Genomic DNA, 16734 nt, shown 5'->3' with positions numbered 1-16734 from the left:
CTCTTGTTGCTACGAAGTCCGTTTTAGATCAGGTCAAGGTTTCCAATTATGAAGCTAAAAGATTTAGGTGGGGGCTGGGCATACTTCTGGAAACCCCTCCCCCCCTCCTCCCTCCACCCTCCGCCCCCAAATAGACTCCCCCATCTATTTCTCAGCCGGAACGCTGAGGTGGGACCCCAGGGACGGCTGGTCTACAGCTATTAGTCAAGTTGTCTCATTGCGCTTGCAGACGACTCTTGCGCGGCCAGAGGTTCACCAGGCCTCTGTGTAGCGGACGTCCACCTCCTTCAGATTGGGCAGCTTGGCCTGGGGAGGGGCAGAAGGCACATGTGTCATGGCTGGGTCGCCCCTTCTGGAACCACTGGCTGGTGCTTTCCGCACCCCCTTCCCACCTGGCCACTGCCTGCTTTGGCTCCCAGGGCTCTCAGCGACCTGGGCGGCCTTCGGGAGAAAGCTGAGCTGGGGGTATGGGCCTGGCCGCCAAGAAACCAGGTGCCACAGCCGGGACCCCATGCCCCACTGTGTAAGACAGGCTCAGATCACTGACTCTGCAATGGAGAGACCAGGGTTTGAGCCCTAGCTCTGCCACTTGCTGGCTTTGTGACCCCAAGCTGCCAGGCCCACCTCTTGGAACCTCAGTTTCCTCATCTGTAAGGTGAATCCAAGTCCAGTCCCTGGCTCACAGCATGACCAGATGCACAGAAAGCCCAGAGTGCCATCTCCAATACATCGCATGTGCCTGAGCAGGACGGTTCTTAATGTTACTACTATTAGGGTTCTTACCCCATCAGAGAATGGGCAGATGAATGGAGTGAGGGCACAGTGAGTGCCAGGCACTGTGGACTCATCTTCGCGTTTTCCTACTCAGGATCCCCACAGCGGATCCATTGCAAGACTGTGTTTCCACCTGCTACATCTCAGAACTGTGTCCAACTTTCCATCCCTGCTACCATCTTGGACACTCTTCCTCTGTCCTCCGCTTCTTCTGTAAACAGCCTGCTTTTTCTTAACAAGCCTTCACAGTACAGAGCAGACACCTGCCTCCTCAATGATCTCCCGCCTCTCACCTTCACCCTTCCTCACCTCCTGGTACACTGGCCAGCAAATTCTTCTTAACCCACACATGCACACACACAATGCACACACACACATACATACTCAATGCACGCTCATACACTCACACATGCATACATGTACACGCTCAGAGCACACACGTGTACATGCACACATGCATTCACAACTCAACTCATGCACACATGTACATATGTGCACACACACCCATGCTCACACACATGCATATGCACACATATACACACACACATAATTCCTCACTGCTTCTCTCCTGTGCTTTACAACCCTCAGTGGCTCCCGAGTGCCCAGGCAGAGGTTGCAAGTGGGGGCCTGCAGTCACGTTTGGCTGGGCCAGTGCAGTGCTGTAAAAAGTATTTGAGTTACATCGCAAAAAGCAGCCAAATACAAACAAAAACAGAAAAATCAGAATAAACAAAGAAGATGCGAAACACTCAAAAAACAACTAGCAAAATGAGTGAGTTAGACACTTCATTTTCAGTAATAACCTTGAATGTAAATGGTCTAAATACCCCACGGAAAAGGCAGAGAATGGCAGAATGGATTAAAAAAACATGATTTATCCTTTTGCTGTCTACAAGAAACATACCTTAGACATAAGGACACAAACAGACTGAAAATAAAAGGATGGAGAAAAATATTCCATGCAACCAGTAAACAAAAAAAGGGCAGGGGTGGGCCTACTGATATCAGATAAAATAGACTTTAAATAAAAAGGTCACTACAAGAGATAAAGAAGGGCATTACATAATAAAAGGGTCAATCCAGCAAGAAGATGCAACAATTATAAATATATATGCACCTAACAGCAATGCACCAAAACACATGAAACAAATACTGACTAATACGAAAGGAGAACTAGACAATTCCAAAGTAGTAGTAGCAGACTTCAACACACCACTGTTAATGATAGACAGAACATCTAAAAAGAAGATCACTAAGGACACTGAAAACTTACAGCCATAAGCCAACTGGACCTGTAGGACATAACAGAACACTCCACCCAGCATCAGAACAATACCATTCTTCTCCAGTGCACATGAGTCATTTTCCAGAACAGACTATACGCCAGGACACAAAACAAGTCTCAACAAATTTAAAAAGACTGAAATCATACAAAGCATGTTCTCTGATCATAATGGCATGAAGCTAGAAATCAACAACAAAAAAATAAGGAAAAACAAAATATGGAAACTAAATAATACACTACTAAAATACTATTGGGTCATAGAAGAAATCAAAAGTGAAATTTAAAAATGCCTAGCATCAAATAAAAAATGAAAACACAACATGTCAAAACCTTTGGGACAGAGCAAAAGCAATACTCAGAGGGAAATTCATAGCAATAAATGCCTACATTAAAAAAGAAGAAACATCCAAAATCATTAACTTAAGCCAGTAACTTGAACAAACAGCAAGAATGAAAGAAGCCAATAGGTACCTGAAAAAAGGAAACAACAAAGATCAGGGCAGAAATAAATGAAATAGAAAATAGAAAAACAATAGAAAGAATCAACCAAACTAGAAGTTGTTTCTTTGAAAGGATCAATAAAAGAGACAAATCACTGGCTAGACTGACAGAAGAAAAAAACCAGGAGAGGCAAATAACCAAATTAAAAGATGAAATTGGTGACATTACAACCCATCTAAAAGAGATAAAGAAGATCATAACTGATTACCAGGAAAAATTATACTCCAACAAATCTCAAAACCTATCTAGGTTATCTAAAATGAACAAATTCCTAGAAACACACTACCTGCCCAAACTAACAGAAACAGAGGTAGAAAATTTAAACAGACCCACTACAAAAGAAAAGATTGAGATGTCCTCAAAAAAACTGCCAACAACAACAGAAAAAGCCCAGCTGGTAATGGCGAACCCAAGGTCGAGAAGGGGAGAGTGTTGACATGTTGTGAGAGGTTGGCAACCAATGTCACAAAACAATATGTATATTGTTTAATGAGAAATTTATTTGCTCTGTAAACCTTCATCTAAAGTACAATAAAAAAAAAAAAAAAAAAGCCCAGGACCAGATGGTTACACTGGAGAATTCTACCAAACATTCAGAGAAGAGTTGGCACCAATTCTACTCAATCTCTTCAAAAACAGAGAAGAGGAAGAACACTACCAAACTCTTTCTATGAAGCCAGCATAACCCTGACACCTAAGCCAGGCAAAGACACCACAAAAAATAAAATTACAGACCAATAACCCTAACGAATATAGACGTAAAAATTTTCAGCAAAATTCTAGCCAACAGACTTCAGCAACGTATCAAAAAAACTATACACCATAATCAAGTGGGACTCACATAAAGATTACAAGGGTGGTTCAACATCAGAAAATCAATCAATGTAATCCACCACATAAATAAAACAAAGGAAAAGAACCATATGATCATATCAATTGATACAGAAAAGGCATTCAATAAAATTAAACACCCATTCCTGATAAAAACTCTCAGCACAATAGGAATAGAAGGGAAATTTCTCAACATAATTAAGGGCATACATGCAAAACCAACAGCCAACATTATACTCAACAGAGAAAGGCTGACAGCCTTCTCTTTGAGAATGGGAATGAGACAAGAATGCCTATTATCACCACTCTTATTCAACACTGTACTGGAAGTCCTAGCCAAAGCAATAAGACAAGAAAGAGAAATAAAAGGTATCCAAGTTAGAAAGGAAGAAGTAAAACTAACTCTATCTGCAGATGACATGATCCTAGACCTAGAAGACCCTAAAAATTCTACAAGAAAACTTCTAGAACCGATAGAAGAATTTAGCAACACTGCAGGGTACAAGATCAACACACAAATATCAGTTGGGTTCCTCTACACTACCAGACTACTCCAAAAAAGAAATCAAGAAAACAATACCATTTACAATAAGCCCACAAATTCGTAAAATACCTGGGAATTATCCTAACCAGGGACATAAAAGATTTACACAATGAGAATTACAAAACACTGCTACAAGAGACTAAAAGAGACCTACAAAAATGGAAAGACTAACCAATGTCATAAAACAATGTATACTGACTGTTTAATGAGAAACTATTTGTTCTGTAAACTTTCACCTAAAGTACAATTAAAAAAAAAAAATGGAAAGACATCCTGTGCTTATGGATTGGAAGAGGATAGAAGATTTAATACAGCAAAAATATCAACTCTACCTAAAGAAATCTACAGATACGATGCAATCCCCACACAAATCCCAACAACATTCTTTACTGAAATGGAAAAACTAATGACCAACTTCCTATGGAAGGGAAAGAAACCTCAAACAGCCAAAGCAATATTGAAGAAAAAGAACAAAGCAGGAGGCCTCATGCTCCCTGATATCAAAACATACTATACAACTACTGTAATCAAAACAGCCCAGTATTGGGTCAACGACAGACACACAGACCAGCAGAATAGAACTGAGAACTTAGAATTAAACTCAGCCATCTATGGACAGGAAACCCTGGTGGTGTAGTGGTTAAGAGCTACAGCTGCTAACCAAAAGGTCGGCAGTTTGAATCTACCAGGCGCTCCTTGGAAACCCTATGGGGCAGTTCTACTCTGTCCTGTAGGATCTCTATGAGTCGGAATTGACTCGACGGCAATAGGTTTTTGGATCTATGGACAAGTGATTTTCGACGAGGGGTCAAAGTCCATTCAGTGGGGCAGAAACAGTCTCTTCAATAAACGGTGCTGGCCAAAACTGGATATCCATCTGCAGAAAAATGAAACAGGACCCATACCTAACACCATACACAAAAACTAACTCAAAATGGATCAAAGACCTAAATGTTAAACCTAAAACCATAAAATTTCTGGGAGAAAACTTTTGTAAAAATTGGATAAACGTTAAAACAAGAGCATTAATAGAACGCAACAAAATAGGTAAATGAGACCTCATAAAAATTAAAAACCTATGCTCATTTTAAGACTTTATTAAAAGAGTAAGTAGACAACCTACAGACTGGGAAAAAAAATCTTTAGAAACTACTTATCTGATAAGGGTCTAATCTCTCAAATCTATAGAAAACTGCATCAACTCAACAACAAAAAGCCAAACAACCCAATCACAAAATGGGCAAAGGACATGAACAGAACCTACACCAAAGAGGATATCGAAGCAGCCTACAAACATATGAAAAGATATTCATGATCATTAGCCATTAGAGAGATGCAAATCAAAACTACAATGAGATACCATCTCACCCTGGCTTAAATGGTACTGATTTAAAAAAACAAAACGAAACAAAACAAAAAAAACAGCAACAAATGTTGGTGAGGATGTGGGAAGACTGGAACCCTTATCCATTGCTACTGGGACTATAAAATGGTACAGTCACTATTGAAAACAGTATGGCGCTTTCTCAAAAAACTAGAAATAGAACTACTCTATGATCCTGCAATCCTACTCCTAGGTATATACCTTAGAGATCAAAAAATAATGACGCGAATAGACGTATGCACACCTAAGTTCACTGCTGCTTTATTCACAATATCAAATAAATGGAAACATGGAAATATCAGCAGATGAATAGGTAAGCAAATTGTGGCACATGTATACAATGGAATACTACACAACCATAAAGAACGATGAGTCCGAAAAACGTATTGTAACATGGATGGACCTGAAAGGCATAATGCTAAGCAAAAGAAGTCAAGCATATAAGGACAAATACTGTATGATTCCTCTTTTATAAGAAGACAAGAACAGATACATAGAGAGACCAGTGTTCATTAGTGGTTACCAGGGAGAGGAAGGGGGAGGGGAAAGTACTCTTTAGACAGTAAAGACTTGTTATTTTATTTTAGGTGATGGGAAAAGTGGCACCTAAATACGGATGTAGTGAGCACAGCACAACCAAAGTAAAAATTAATCTGAACACATATGGATGGGTATAGGCATACTGGTATATGGGTAGGTACGGATGTGTACATAGTTTGAGAGCAGAGCAGGCAAAAGTATCTATACATACGTGTAAATACAAATATGTGAGTGCAGGCACATACATTCATTGAAGTCACAAATATGGATAATCCACAGACATAACCAAACAACTTCCAAGATTGGTTTCCTGGGTTTGAAAGTTTAGGACAATAGTCTCATGGGACAACTCAGTCAACTGGCATAACATAGTTCACAGAAGTCATGATCTGCATCCTAGTGAAATGAGTAGCATCTGTGGTCTTAAAAGCTTGCTAGCGGCCGTCTAAGACACAACTACGGCTTTCTACTTGCCAGGACCAAAACGTAAGAAGGTAACCAAAAGCTCAGAGAAGAAACAAGTCTACACAAGCCACGACCTCATCTATCCTGAGACCAGAAGAACTAGGTGGTGCCACTGACCATTCTGACTGTGGTCACAATAGATGTCCCCAACAGAACGGGAGAAAAATGTGAGCAGAACTCAAATTCTCATTCAACAAACAAACAAAAAAAAAAGCTAGACAAACTGGGAACAGTAGAGAGTAGAGGACTCCCTGAGACTATTGCCTTGAGACACTCTTTAAACCTAGAACCGAGCCTATCCCGAGATCATCTTCTAGAGACATAGAGTGGCACGCAAAATAAAGGATATTACCCGTAAGATCGGTGTCCTCCTTAAAAACCATCAGTATGAGACTCAAAAGCAAAGATGAGAACATAAGGGGGCAGGGAAACTAGAGTACTGGAAATGGAACAAACAGAACACAGAGAATGCTGACACGCTGTGATAAATGTAACTAATGTCACTGAACAATTTGTGTGGAATTTGTCAAATGGGAACCTAACTTGCTGTGTAAGTAAACGTCCATCAAAAACTCAATAAAATATTATTTAAAAAAAAATTTTTTTTTTGAGCCAGTCTTGCAAAATCAGGAGGCTGCCTTCACCTGAAGTACAATTTAAAAAAAAAAAAAAAAAAAAAATCAGGAGGCTGCACAGAACAATCTAGATTTTCAGGTTCTCCTAGGAAATGGGAAGACCTGGCCAAACTGGGCTGCAGAGCCATGTGGCCTTGCCGCCTGGCACTGAGAAGGGCTACCTTTGTCCCACCATGCCCTAGCTTCCCCTCCACACCAAGGCCGGTGTCACTGGCTAGCATCTTCAAGTTGGCGCCATGCCTCTCTTAAATGTATGAAAAGAAAAAAATCGACAACATGCAATTTTTCTTCCCAAGTGACCTATCACACCCCTTTCCTGCCAGGTCTTGGCAGCGTTTGGATTTGTGATGCCCTGAACCTGAGGACCATCTAAAGCAGTCGCTTTCACAGGAGTCTCCAGGGGACACGTGACAATGCACGTTTGGACTCAGAAGGTCTGGGGGGCCTGCAGGAACCTGGGGTTTGCACCCCTGACAGGCCCCCAGGGATGCCCACAGTGCCGGTCTGTGAGCCACACTCCAGTGGTGAGGTCTAAACTCCTCAGGTGGGTGGTCAGGCCTGCTGTGACCTCACCCTTCCTGCCCCCCACTCCCCACAGTACACTCCCCACAGTGCACTCCCCTCTCGACTTCTGGCCTTTTCAACCTCCGTGAACTGAGCCAGTGGTCCCCTCCTCACCGGCCCCACTGAGCGCTCTCCCTGCCTCAACTTACTGCGCTTGTCTGTGTGTGCCAGGACTCTGAGTCTCGTCCTGGGCAGGGGTGGGGTCCTCGGCCCTGGCTCATGCCTGGCACTTAGTCGGCACTGGGACAGTGTCTGTGTGGCTGACCAGTGACAGGCCCTGGGCTGGCAGGAGGTTGGCTGAGCTGGAAGTGAGGCTGGAAGGGGCTGCCCCATACCTGCCAGGGCTGCCGGGGGATCCCCTCGAAGCGCTTCCAGGTCACACGGGTGCCAGGCTACTCACGGCACCACCTTTGCCTGTTGCCTTTGGTCCAGCCCTTCCTTCCTGAGCACTGGCTGAAGCCCCACCCACACCCCCTGCACCCCCCACCCCCACCCCTCGGCGATACAGGCTCAGGATGATGTGGCAGGAGGTGGCTTAAGGCCCAGCCTCTTCAACCTCCCCTAGACCAGCTTTTACAAACAACAGAGGCCACGTCCCACCCTTCAGATTGTGTGATTGTCCTCTGGTTTTACTTTGCCAAGCCCTTACCTGGAAGACTGCAACAGCCCCATACAGGTTCTCCTGGCTTCGACTCCTGCCCCCACTGCCTCCACTTCCCACCCAACAGCCAGAACGAGCTTTTACTAGCATCTCACTGCCCAGCTTAGAGCCTCTGAAGGCTTCTACTGCATTTGGATGACACCCGAAATCCTTCCAAGTCCTACCTGGCCTTATGTGATCTGGCTCCAGTCTATTCTCTCCCTCACTTTCTGGCCACGTTTGCCAAACCTGGCTGCCTGAGGCCCTTTGCCCTTGCTCTTCTCATCTCTGGGGTCTCAATTGAGGTGGCCTCCCCCTGGTCATCCAGTGTCACACAGGCCCTCCCAGTTTTCAATCTATCAATTTCCTGCTGTCTTCCTTCCTGTAACTCCTGTCAATCTGCCACTGTTTTATTCATTTGTTTATCTGCTGGTACAGAAGCCTCTCCTGCTGGAGACCAAGCTCTAAGGGTGAAGCACCAGTATCTCCTGTCAGCCTAGTGGAGGGAGGGAGGAGGAAGGTCTTACCTTCAGATCTTCATAGGTGTCGGCCGAGAGCTTGGTACTGTTCATATTTAGACTGCACAGACTCTTCATGGCTGAAGGAAGACAGATATACAGACAGACATAGTCATTAGATCAGGAAGCCCCTACCCGGGGGGTGCAGATGTGGGGTGGCCAGGCTGGGGACTGACTGCAGATTTGCAGGCCCACTGTTTAGGGGATGGGCACAGCCAGAACCCTAGGTACAGAGAGTCTGCTCAGGCAGGAGCTGGGCTGAATGGTGCCCACGCTCTCCACCCTCTGAGCCTCCCTCCCTTCTGGTCTCCCTGTCATGTGCCTTCGCAGCCTGGACCTGACATACCTTGAACTCGAGGCCACACCGCAGACCAGCCTCGATAGGCCAGGCCAAGCCCTTCCCCTGGAAGCTCTCCCAATAGTAGCTGCCTTGGGCAGGCCCCAGAGCTGGCCAGGAAGTCTTAAAATCCAGTTCGTGTGGAGTGACATGGGGAACGTGTTGAAGATGCTGACCCCTGTGGACCACTGCCAGAGACACTGACCAAGGGTGGCAGAAGTAGGCCCAGGAACCTGCATCACCACCCTCCCTCCCCCCCCCACCCTGCGTGACTCCGACAAAAGTGGTTCAAGAAGCACTTTGCAAGACACAGCTCCAAGCCTTGTTGTCTCTGCCCTCCGCTAGCCTAGCCACATCCCCCTGCCCCATTCCTGAGCTGTCTGGAATCTTCCAGTGACCTCAGAGGAGTCATGGCTGCCACTGAGAACACCCTCCCCCTTGGCCACTCCTATGCGTTTATCTTTCACACCCAGATGAGTGTCACCTCCCTAGGAAGCCTTCCTGTACTCCTTTCAGCTAAGGCAGTACCTCTCTAATAAACCAGTGGGTCTCAGAAGGGGACAGCTGGTCAAATGCAGATTCCCAGGCTCACACTTTTCGAAATTTCAGTTTAGTAGGTAAGGGCTGGGCTACAGGACTCAGCACTTCTAGGTTCCTTGAGTATGTTGTGCCTCCTTCTATTATGGCAGCTCTTCTCAAACTTTAACGTGAACTTGAATCTCCCAGGCCTTTTGTTAAAACACAGGCTCTGATTCAATGGGCCTAGGGTGGGGCCTGGGAATCTGCGTTTCTAACCAGCTCCCAGGTGATGCTGCTGGTTGGGGGCCCACAGTGCCACGTCCTAGGGCACTTCACCTATCGGTAGACTGTGAGTGCTGAGAGCAAGTTGCTGGGCCTTACTCATTTTTGCTTTGTCCTCAAAATATAAACACTATGAGGGCAGGGATTTTTCTTTTCTTTTTTGTTCCCAGTCTATATTCTAATAGCCTGGCACATAGTAGGTACTCAGTACACATTGGTTCAGTGAATGAGTACCTATATTCTGGCACTTGGCTCAGCCAACATCTGTTGAGTGAATGAATGAACACGTGAGTGTGTGAGTAACGTGGCCCCACACCCCCACAGTACTCACAGCTGAGGGCCAGCAGGCCGGCGTCGGTGACAGGGGTCTCGCACAGGTTCAGCACCTGGAGCATGGTGAGGTGTTCCGACAGGAGCCGCAGGCCGGCGTCTCCAAACTGGAGGGCACAGAACCACTGAGCCCTGGGGACTGGCCCGGATCTCCCCAAGCCGCCCTCAGATTAAGGGTGTAGGGGAGGGGCAAAGCAGGTTTCTTTCGCAGAAGACGCAGTCCTCTCCACCCAGTTCAGAACCAGCTCTGCCCGCAGGACGTGAGCTGGGCCAGGGCCCTCCCTCACAGTCAGCTTCCCGCTGTCAAGGAGGGCTCTGATCTGCTTGAGTCCTAAGCTTTGGGGTCTCTTCCTATCTGGTGAGGCAGTGGGATGGCTGGAGTCAGGCTCGGAAGGCAGGTGGCTTGGGTGACTCCCTCCCTGGTGCTCATTTCTAGTGTGTAAGGTGAGGCTGAGGGCTGGGAGCGAGCCTCACGTGAGCTCAACCATGACACGTGCTTATCGGCTCCTGAATGCTAAGCCTGGGCCCGTCAGCCTTCAGTTTGCCATGGTGCCATTACTGCCACCAAGCAGACCACATGGCCGCCTCTGCACTGCCCAGCTCAGACCTCAGCTCTGCTCTGAGTCCCTCTAGGCTCTATGTCGCTGGGAATTCTCCTGCCCGGGCTCTCAGCATCCCCCGCTGGGAATGGGCCATGAGGCTTCATGACGTCCTAACCTGCTCTGGCCTGGGGAAATGGGCGCTGAGCTGGGGGGTGGGGACGGGAGGGTGGAAACCCAGGGGCTGCCCATGGGCTCCGGGCAGAAAGGCCAGACACCACGCAGGGCAGACATGGAGAAGGGTGAGGGGCAGACAAGAGGATGGTGAGGGATGGCAGGGAGGAGGGTACAGGGCAGAATGCAGGAGGGGTGCAGAGAGGAGGATGCAGGGTGAGCACAGAGGAGGGGTGCAGGAGGGAAGGGAGGAGGGTTATAATTCAGATGTGGAGGAGGGGCACAGGCAGGCGTGTGTACCTGAGTGGACCACAGGTTCAGCTGCTTGAGAGAAGGCAGTTTGATGAGGTGCTCAGCACAGGCACTGGTTACATTGGTGAAGGCCAAACTGAGGTTCTCCAGGTTTCCGAAGGAGCCAGAGCTCAGCAAACGGGCCAAGTCAGCGTCCTGCGCACAGACGGGCAGGCAAGTCTCAGGGGCAGCCTGGGGCAGCCCTCCTGTCCATCTCTTTCCCGAGAAAGGACAGTTCTCCTGCCCTACAGCCATAGACGGGGCAGCAAAGCCCAGGAACCAAGGCGACAGCATGGCTTGGCTAGGCCGGGCCAAGGGGGTGTCAGGAAGGGAGGGGTTTCTCCACATCCTGTGGGTGGAGAAAGCCTTCCAGGGCTATGACTCAACCCTAAGTCACAGCCTGGAGTGTTCTGAGGCTGTGTCCCTCCCACAGGTGTGTGTGTGCGTGGCATCTGTGTATGTGTGCATGCGTGTCTCACTAGCCACCTCTCCCTCTCGGGCAACAGCTCATGCCCATTTCCCATGTGCAAACCCTGAGACCACCCTCAACTCTAAGGCCTATGGAGAGCCGTGTAGGCTGGAGCACTAGACTGTGAGGCCCATGAGGGCAATGGCCATTCTCCTTCCCATCTTAGCAATGGAATCCTTGATTTTCAGCTGCCACCTGGCTGCCCTGAATTAAGACTAATTTCCCAGCCTCCGTTGCAGCAGAGTGTGGCCATGTGCCAAGTCTGGACAATAAGACAAGTCTGGATAAGTACATGTGTCAAGTGGAATTTCTAGGAATGCCTGTAAAAGGAGGGGATGTGTCCTTCTTTGCCCCTTCCTCCTCCCTTCTGGCTGTAATGGAGACAAGACAGGTGGAGCTTGAGAAGCCTTCTGGGATCATGAGGTGGGAAGCCACGTGCCAAGTTCAGTGGGCTGGGGGAGGGGAGGCAGCAGGATAGAAGGAACTAATATCCTTGAAGACCTTGTAAACTGAGGATGGTAAGATGCACCAACCTCATAAGGTTGTTGTGAGGATAAAATGAACTAATACTTAGTACAGTATCTGGCACTTAAATAAGTGCTCAATGTGTGTTAGCTATTACTACATTACAGGCAGTCCCCGGGTTACAAACCTCCAACTTATGTAGAACCTGTTGTTATGAACCAACCTGCGTAAAGCCTATTATATTAAAAATTCGATGTACATACAACGGTTCATAATAACAAATAGATGCTACTTTGCGACGCACATCAAAACTTTATTATTCTTACCATATTATGTTAAAGATGTTTTAACGTATCTGGAAGTGTTTCTTTACTGTTTTTATGCATTGAAAGGTACACTATATACTTAGACAAACATTTGACTAACTGACGTTAGATACGAACCATACTTAACTGTTCCGATTTATGTACAAATTTGACTTAAAGACAGACTTAGGAACTGAACTCGTTTGTAAACCGGGGACTGCCTGTATTAACAATAGCTGGTGACATACTAGTATCAACACTATCTTTGGTTTTCATTTTTCTTTAGTTTCCTGAAATGCGGTTCCCTCCTGTAGGAGCTTGCCTGTAAAGTACCACGAGGTCACGTCACCCTCCCACCACTGCAGCCACAGATGATGCTCTGCATTCCCAGCAGGAAGGACCCACACCCATCTTCTTCCCTCCACCCAGCCCCCAGAGAAAACCAAACCAACTCACTGTGGACTTGGAGGGCAGTGTTAGCCTGGTGGGTCCACCTTTCCTTTGCTGCAACAGAAATCGCACTGATTATGACCAGTTCTTTCCCCTGAGTTTCTACCCTGCTTGTCTATTCATGCCACTCAAAGCACCATCTTTGTTGTCTTGGTAGTAGAGGTGACATGTTCGGCAAACCCTGAGATGAGGTTTGAGGGCAGGTGGTTTACTAGAGAGGTAACCCCCAGAAGCACACGTAGGGGAGTAGGGAGGTGAGATGGGGAAGGGGAGGAGCCATGGAGGGGCCTTGTCAAGCTAGCCCTCACTGGGAGCACAGGAGCCAAACACCACTGGGCGACTCTGAGGAATGGTAGAGAAGCCATATCTCAGAGACTCCCCACCCAAGGGGTGAGGAAGCTGGGGTACTTATATACCCACTCTCATAAGTCATCAGGGGAGGGCTGCTCCAGGAGTCCGGGGGCAAGAATTCCCACCACACCTGCCCTGCTGTACACACATGTGTGTGTGTGTGTGTGTGTGTGTGTGGATAGTCAAGCTCCCACACACTGAGATGGAAGGGCCTAAGGGGCACAGGAGGAGGGGCACTGACAGTGACTGCAGCACATGGCACTGTGAGTGAGATAGCCAAGTCCTGCCCAGGCCCCAACGAGCTGTGTGACTCGGCACCAGTTACTCTCCCTCTCTGCGCCTATCTCTGATCATCTGGAAACCAGCCGGTGATAATCCTGACCTCTTTGGGTTGGGAGGAGGATTCAAGAAGACTGAGGTTCACAGAGGTGGAAGTAATGGTTCCTGGGCTCTGTCTACCCCACCTCTGGATGCACGGAAGCCCGGGAGGTCGCGGATGCTGGCCAAGGCCACTCGGACACTCACCAGCTCCTTCAGCTCCCGCTGCCGGTCACACAGCTGCTCATACATGCGCTTGCCTACGTCCGTGCTCTCCAGGGTTGAGATGATCTGCAGTTGGGTGTCATTGTTATCGATGATGTTGTATTCCAGCATCAGGCACAGGATCTGCCCGAAGACCAGAGACTTGTTAGGGTCCTACCTGTGCCTACAGGACGGCATGCTCTCTGAAGGTGTGGATGGTGAAGCTCTCGGCCCACCCTAACGGCCCCCACAAGCCCCGGAAAGGGATTCTATAGCTAAGCACACCCTGTGTACCCCAACCATCTTATTTTGAAAATTAGCGACCTCATTCTCCCCTCTTTACGTTTCTGGCTGTGCGATCCTGGGCAGGCCCCCTATCCCAGCTTCCCATCTGCAAAACGGGACTATTAATATGCACACAGAAGCCCTGCCTCGTCCCTCTTCCTCACACGTATCACAGGTGAAACGGACACGTGTTGATGAAGGCCCACTACGCTCAGGAGGGCCATGCCCGCACCCGCCTCGTATCTGCTGTGCCCAGCTCCTGCTGTCACTCCTGGCTCCTGGAGGCACTTGGCGAACAGAGCGAAGTCTGCTGAACAGCGGCGGTGGGGACACAGCAGGGATGTGGCAGCACTTTACCTCCACCATGGTCTGGTTCCCTCTCAGTGCCAGGAGCATGCAGGGTCCCAGCTTGTTTTCCGCCAGGGAGAGCAGGAACTTTTTGGTCTTGTAACAGGAGCCCATGAGGATGTGCACCTGTGGGTGGGAAAGCCCAGGTGAAGGAAGGGGCAGAGACTGCCTGGGGATGTGGCCGTGGGGCTGCCTCAAGTGTGCCAGGCAGAGGGGGACACCAAGAAGACGTTTAACAACCCATTACACCCTGAGCAGCCAGACCTAAAACCACCATGGGGCCTCTTCTGGGGAAGCAGCATCCCTCGGGGCTCTGCTGCCATCTGGGTCTTTGGGTTTTCAGCTGCGTTGGAACTGGGCAGCCTTCACTCACAGTGGGCGAGAGAAGAGCGTGCCAAGGGGCCCCGCTTCCTCCCAAGCCCTCAATGAGCTCTGAAAGGCATTTTGGGAGATCAGCTGCCCCCAAAAATCTGAACACTGATGAACGCTACTCCATCTTGGGTTAGCTGTTGGGCAGCCATTAAGACTGGCTTTCTTCCTGGCACATCTGGAGATGGGGACCCAAGGGCAGGGTCCCCAGCCCACAGGGTTGGGGGAGGCCCCTGCTCCTCATTCGCTCTCCCCCCACTTCATGCAACAGCATGTGCCCCTCTGTGGTTGGAAACAGCAGCCTAGTCAAGGGGACCTCTTTGGCGCCATACGTTTCCATGGAAACAACCCATTTCCATCCAAGTGGCTGCCTACCTCCCTCCCCATATGCATTTTTTTCTGCTCCACCATTAACAACTCTGGCATACAAATGAGATCCCCCAGGTGAGGTGGCTGCCAGCTCCCTGAGATCGCTCTCATTGAGGGTGAAGGGGGACCACCAGGCGTTGCCATGGTGAAGGCTGTGACGTCAAGGAGAAAGAGAGAGAGAGAGAGAGAGAGAGAGTGAGACAGAGAGAGAGAGAGAGAGAGCAGAGCAGCCAGGCAGGGGACAGGCACGCTTCCAGGACAAGGGTACTCAAAAGGATGCATCAGACAGCAGGTGAGAAGTGGAGAAGGCGTGTGTAAGGAAAAGGACCTAAAAATAAACCCCTTTTAAGACAGGCTCCCGAGCAGCACCCCTATTTGTCGTCACTGCACCACAGTCCCCGTCAGGCTCACTGCGGAGGGGGAGCTGTGTGCCCTGCAACCCTGAACTGGCTGTTGGCAGAGACCAGAGTCATCTGCCGTCATTTCCCACGTGGCTGGCGCTGCCTCCAGCACCCACTGCCGTACCATCACTATGGCAACCCCAGAGGCCTGGACGAGAAAACCTGGAGCACAGGCTGCTGAGTTACTAGCCCAAGGTCATGGAGGTAGAGCGTTGCTGGGCTGGCTTTGAACCCAGGTTTGGCCAACACCACAGCTCATGCTCCCCCTGCGATATGTTAGCCTGGGAAAACAAGCGACTGGAGAGCAGGGCTGGGTGTCAGCAAGCGGGACAGCTGAGGTCACCCGCCACTTGAGTGGAGCATCTGCCCTGGGGGAGAAGAGCCTGTTCCTTCTTTCAGGAAACAGCACTCTGCTGCCAGGAGCTGGGGGGCTCTAGACTGGGGTGTGTGACCCCAGGAGAGTTACTGGGCCTCTGTTTCAATGCAGGAGTCCTTAACGGGCAGGGTTGTCACAAAGATTATAGAGACAGCACGTTTTCAACATAGTGCCCACCCAAAAAAAGTGTGAATGTAGATCCTGGTTCTGTGGCCGCTGGTCCCTCACACGTTAGGGGGTGATGGTCCTGATTTTGATGCCTCACTATAAAGATCAAATGAGCTCGTGGACTCACAGGGCCCTGTGGATCCCTGGTGCACGCTAAGCACTCAGTATCTCGTAGGTAACCTTACCCCACAATTAAACTGTATGATCTCGGGCAGTTAACATCTCTGGTATTCAGCTACCTCATCTGTAAAACGGGCATAATAGTAAATAGCATCTCCCAGAGCTGTCGGGAGGCTGCATGAGATGACGCATGTCAAGCCCATAGCTCAGTGCCTGCTTGGATATGACATGAACGAGGGACAGTTGTGGCCACTGTCATCATCATCATCATCTTCATCTTCAGCAGCAGCATTGCTTTAGCCTGGAAATTCCCCAGGCTGGGCCACAGTCTGCATGAGGCAGCTATTTCATGAGTCAAGAGAAGCAAACCCAGCACCCATCAGCAGCTCCCTGGACTCAAGGCCCTGCGCCACCTACCATGCTGGCAAACAGCTCCCCATCATCATCACAGGCTACCCCCCCAGGGCTGTAGAGCTGGAACCAGCCGTCTTTGCCGGCCCGCACGCTCAGCAGGCATGAGTGGACCTGCAGGACAGAGAGAGACACGATGCTGAGTTCCATTCAGACCCGGTGGCAAAAGTGA

General features: G+C 48.8%; 1 protein-coding gene across 2 annotated transcripts in view; it reads right to left on the bottom strand.

Moving 5' to 3' along the window:
- Positions 1–16734, bottom strand: part of CMIP (c-Maf inducing protein) — a 252705-nt gene continuing 235971 nt past the window's right edge. For both annotated transcript variants that reach the window (XM_004377716.2, XM_023732534.1), the window contains 8 exons: positions 16569–16676; positions 14358–14474; positions 13719–13859; positions 12849–12896; positions 11163–11309; positions 10151–10256; positions 8691–8761; positions 1–306 (listed from right to left, as the gene is read on the bottom strand). In XM_004377716.2, the coding sequence (XP_004377773.1) occupies positions 253–306; positions 8691–8761; positions 10151–10256; positions 11163–11309; positions 12849–12896; positions 13719–13859; positions 14358–14474; positions 16569–16676 (792 nt within the window). In that variant the 3' untranslated portion in view covers positions 1–252. The remainder of the gene's footprint in view (positions 307–8690; positions 8762–10150; positions 10257–11162; positions 11310–12848; positions 12897–13718; positions 13860–14357; positions 14475–16568; positions 16677–16734) is intronic.

Source organism: Trichechus manatus, unplaced genomic scaffold (genome assembly GCF_000243295.1).
Source record: "Trichechus manatus latirostris isolate Lorelei unplaced genomic scaffold, TriManLat1.0 scaffold00053, whole genome shotgun sequence".
NCBI lineage: Eukaryota > Metazoa > Chordata > Mammalia > Sirenia > Trichechidae > Trichechus > Trichechus manatus.
The sequence above is the reverse complement of the archived record's forward strand: the minus strand, read 5'-3'. Positions and strand labels throughout refer to the sequence as shown.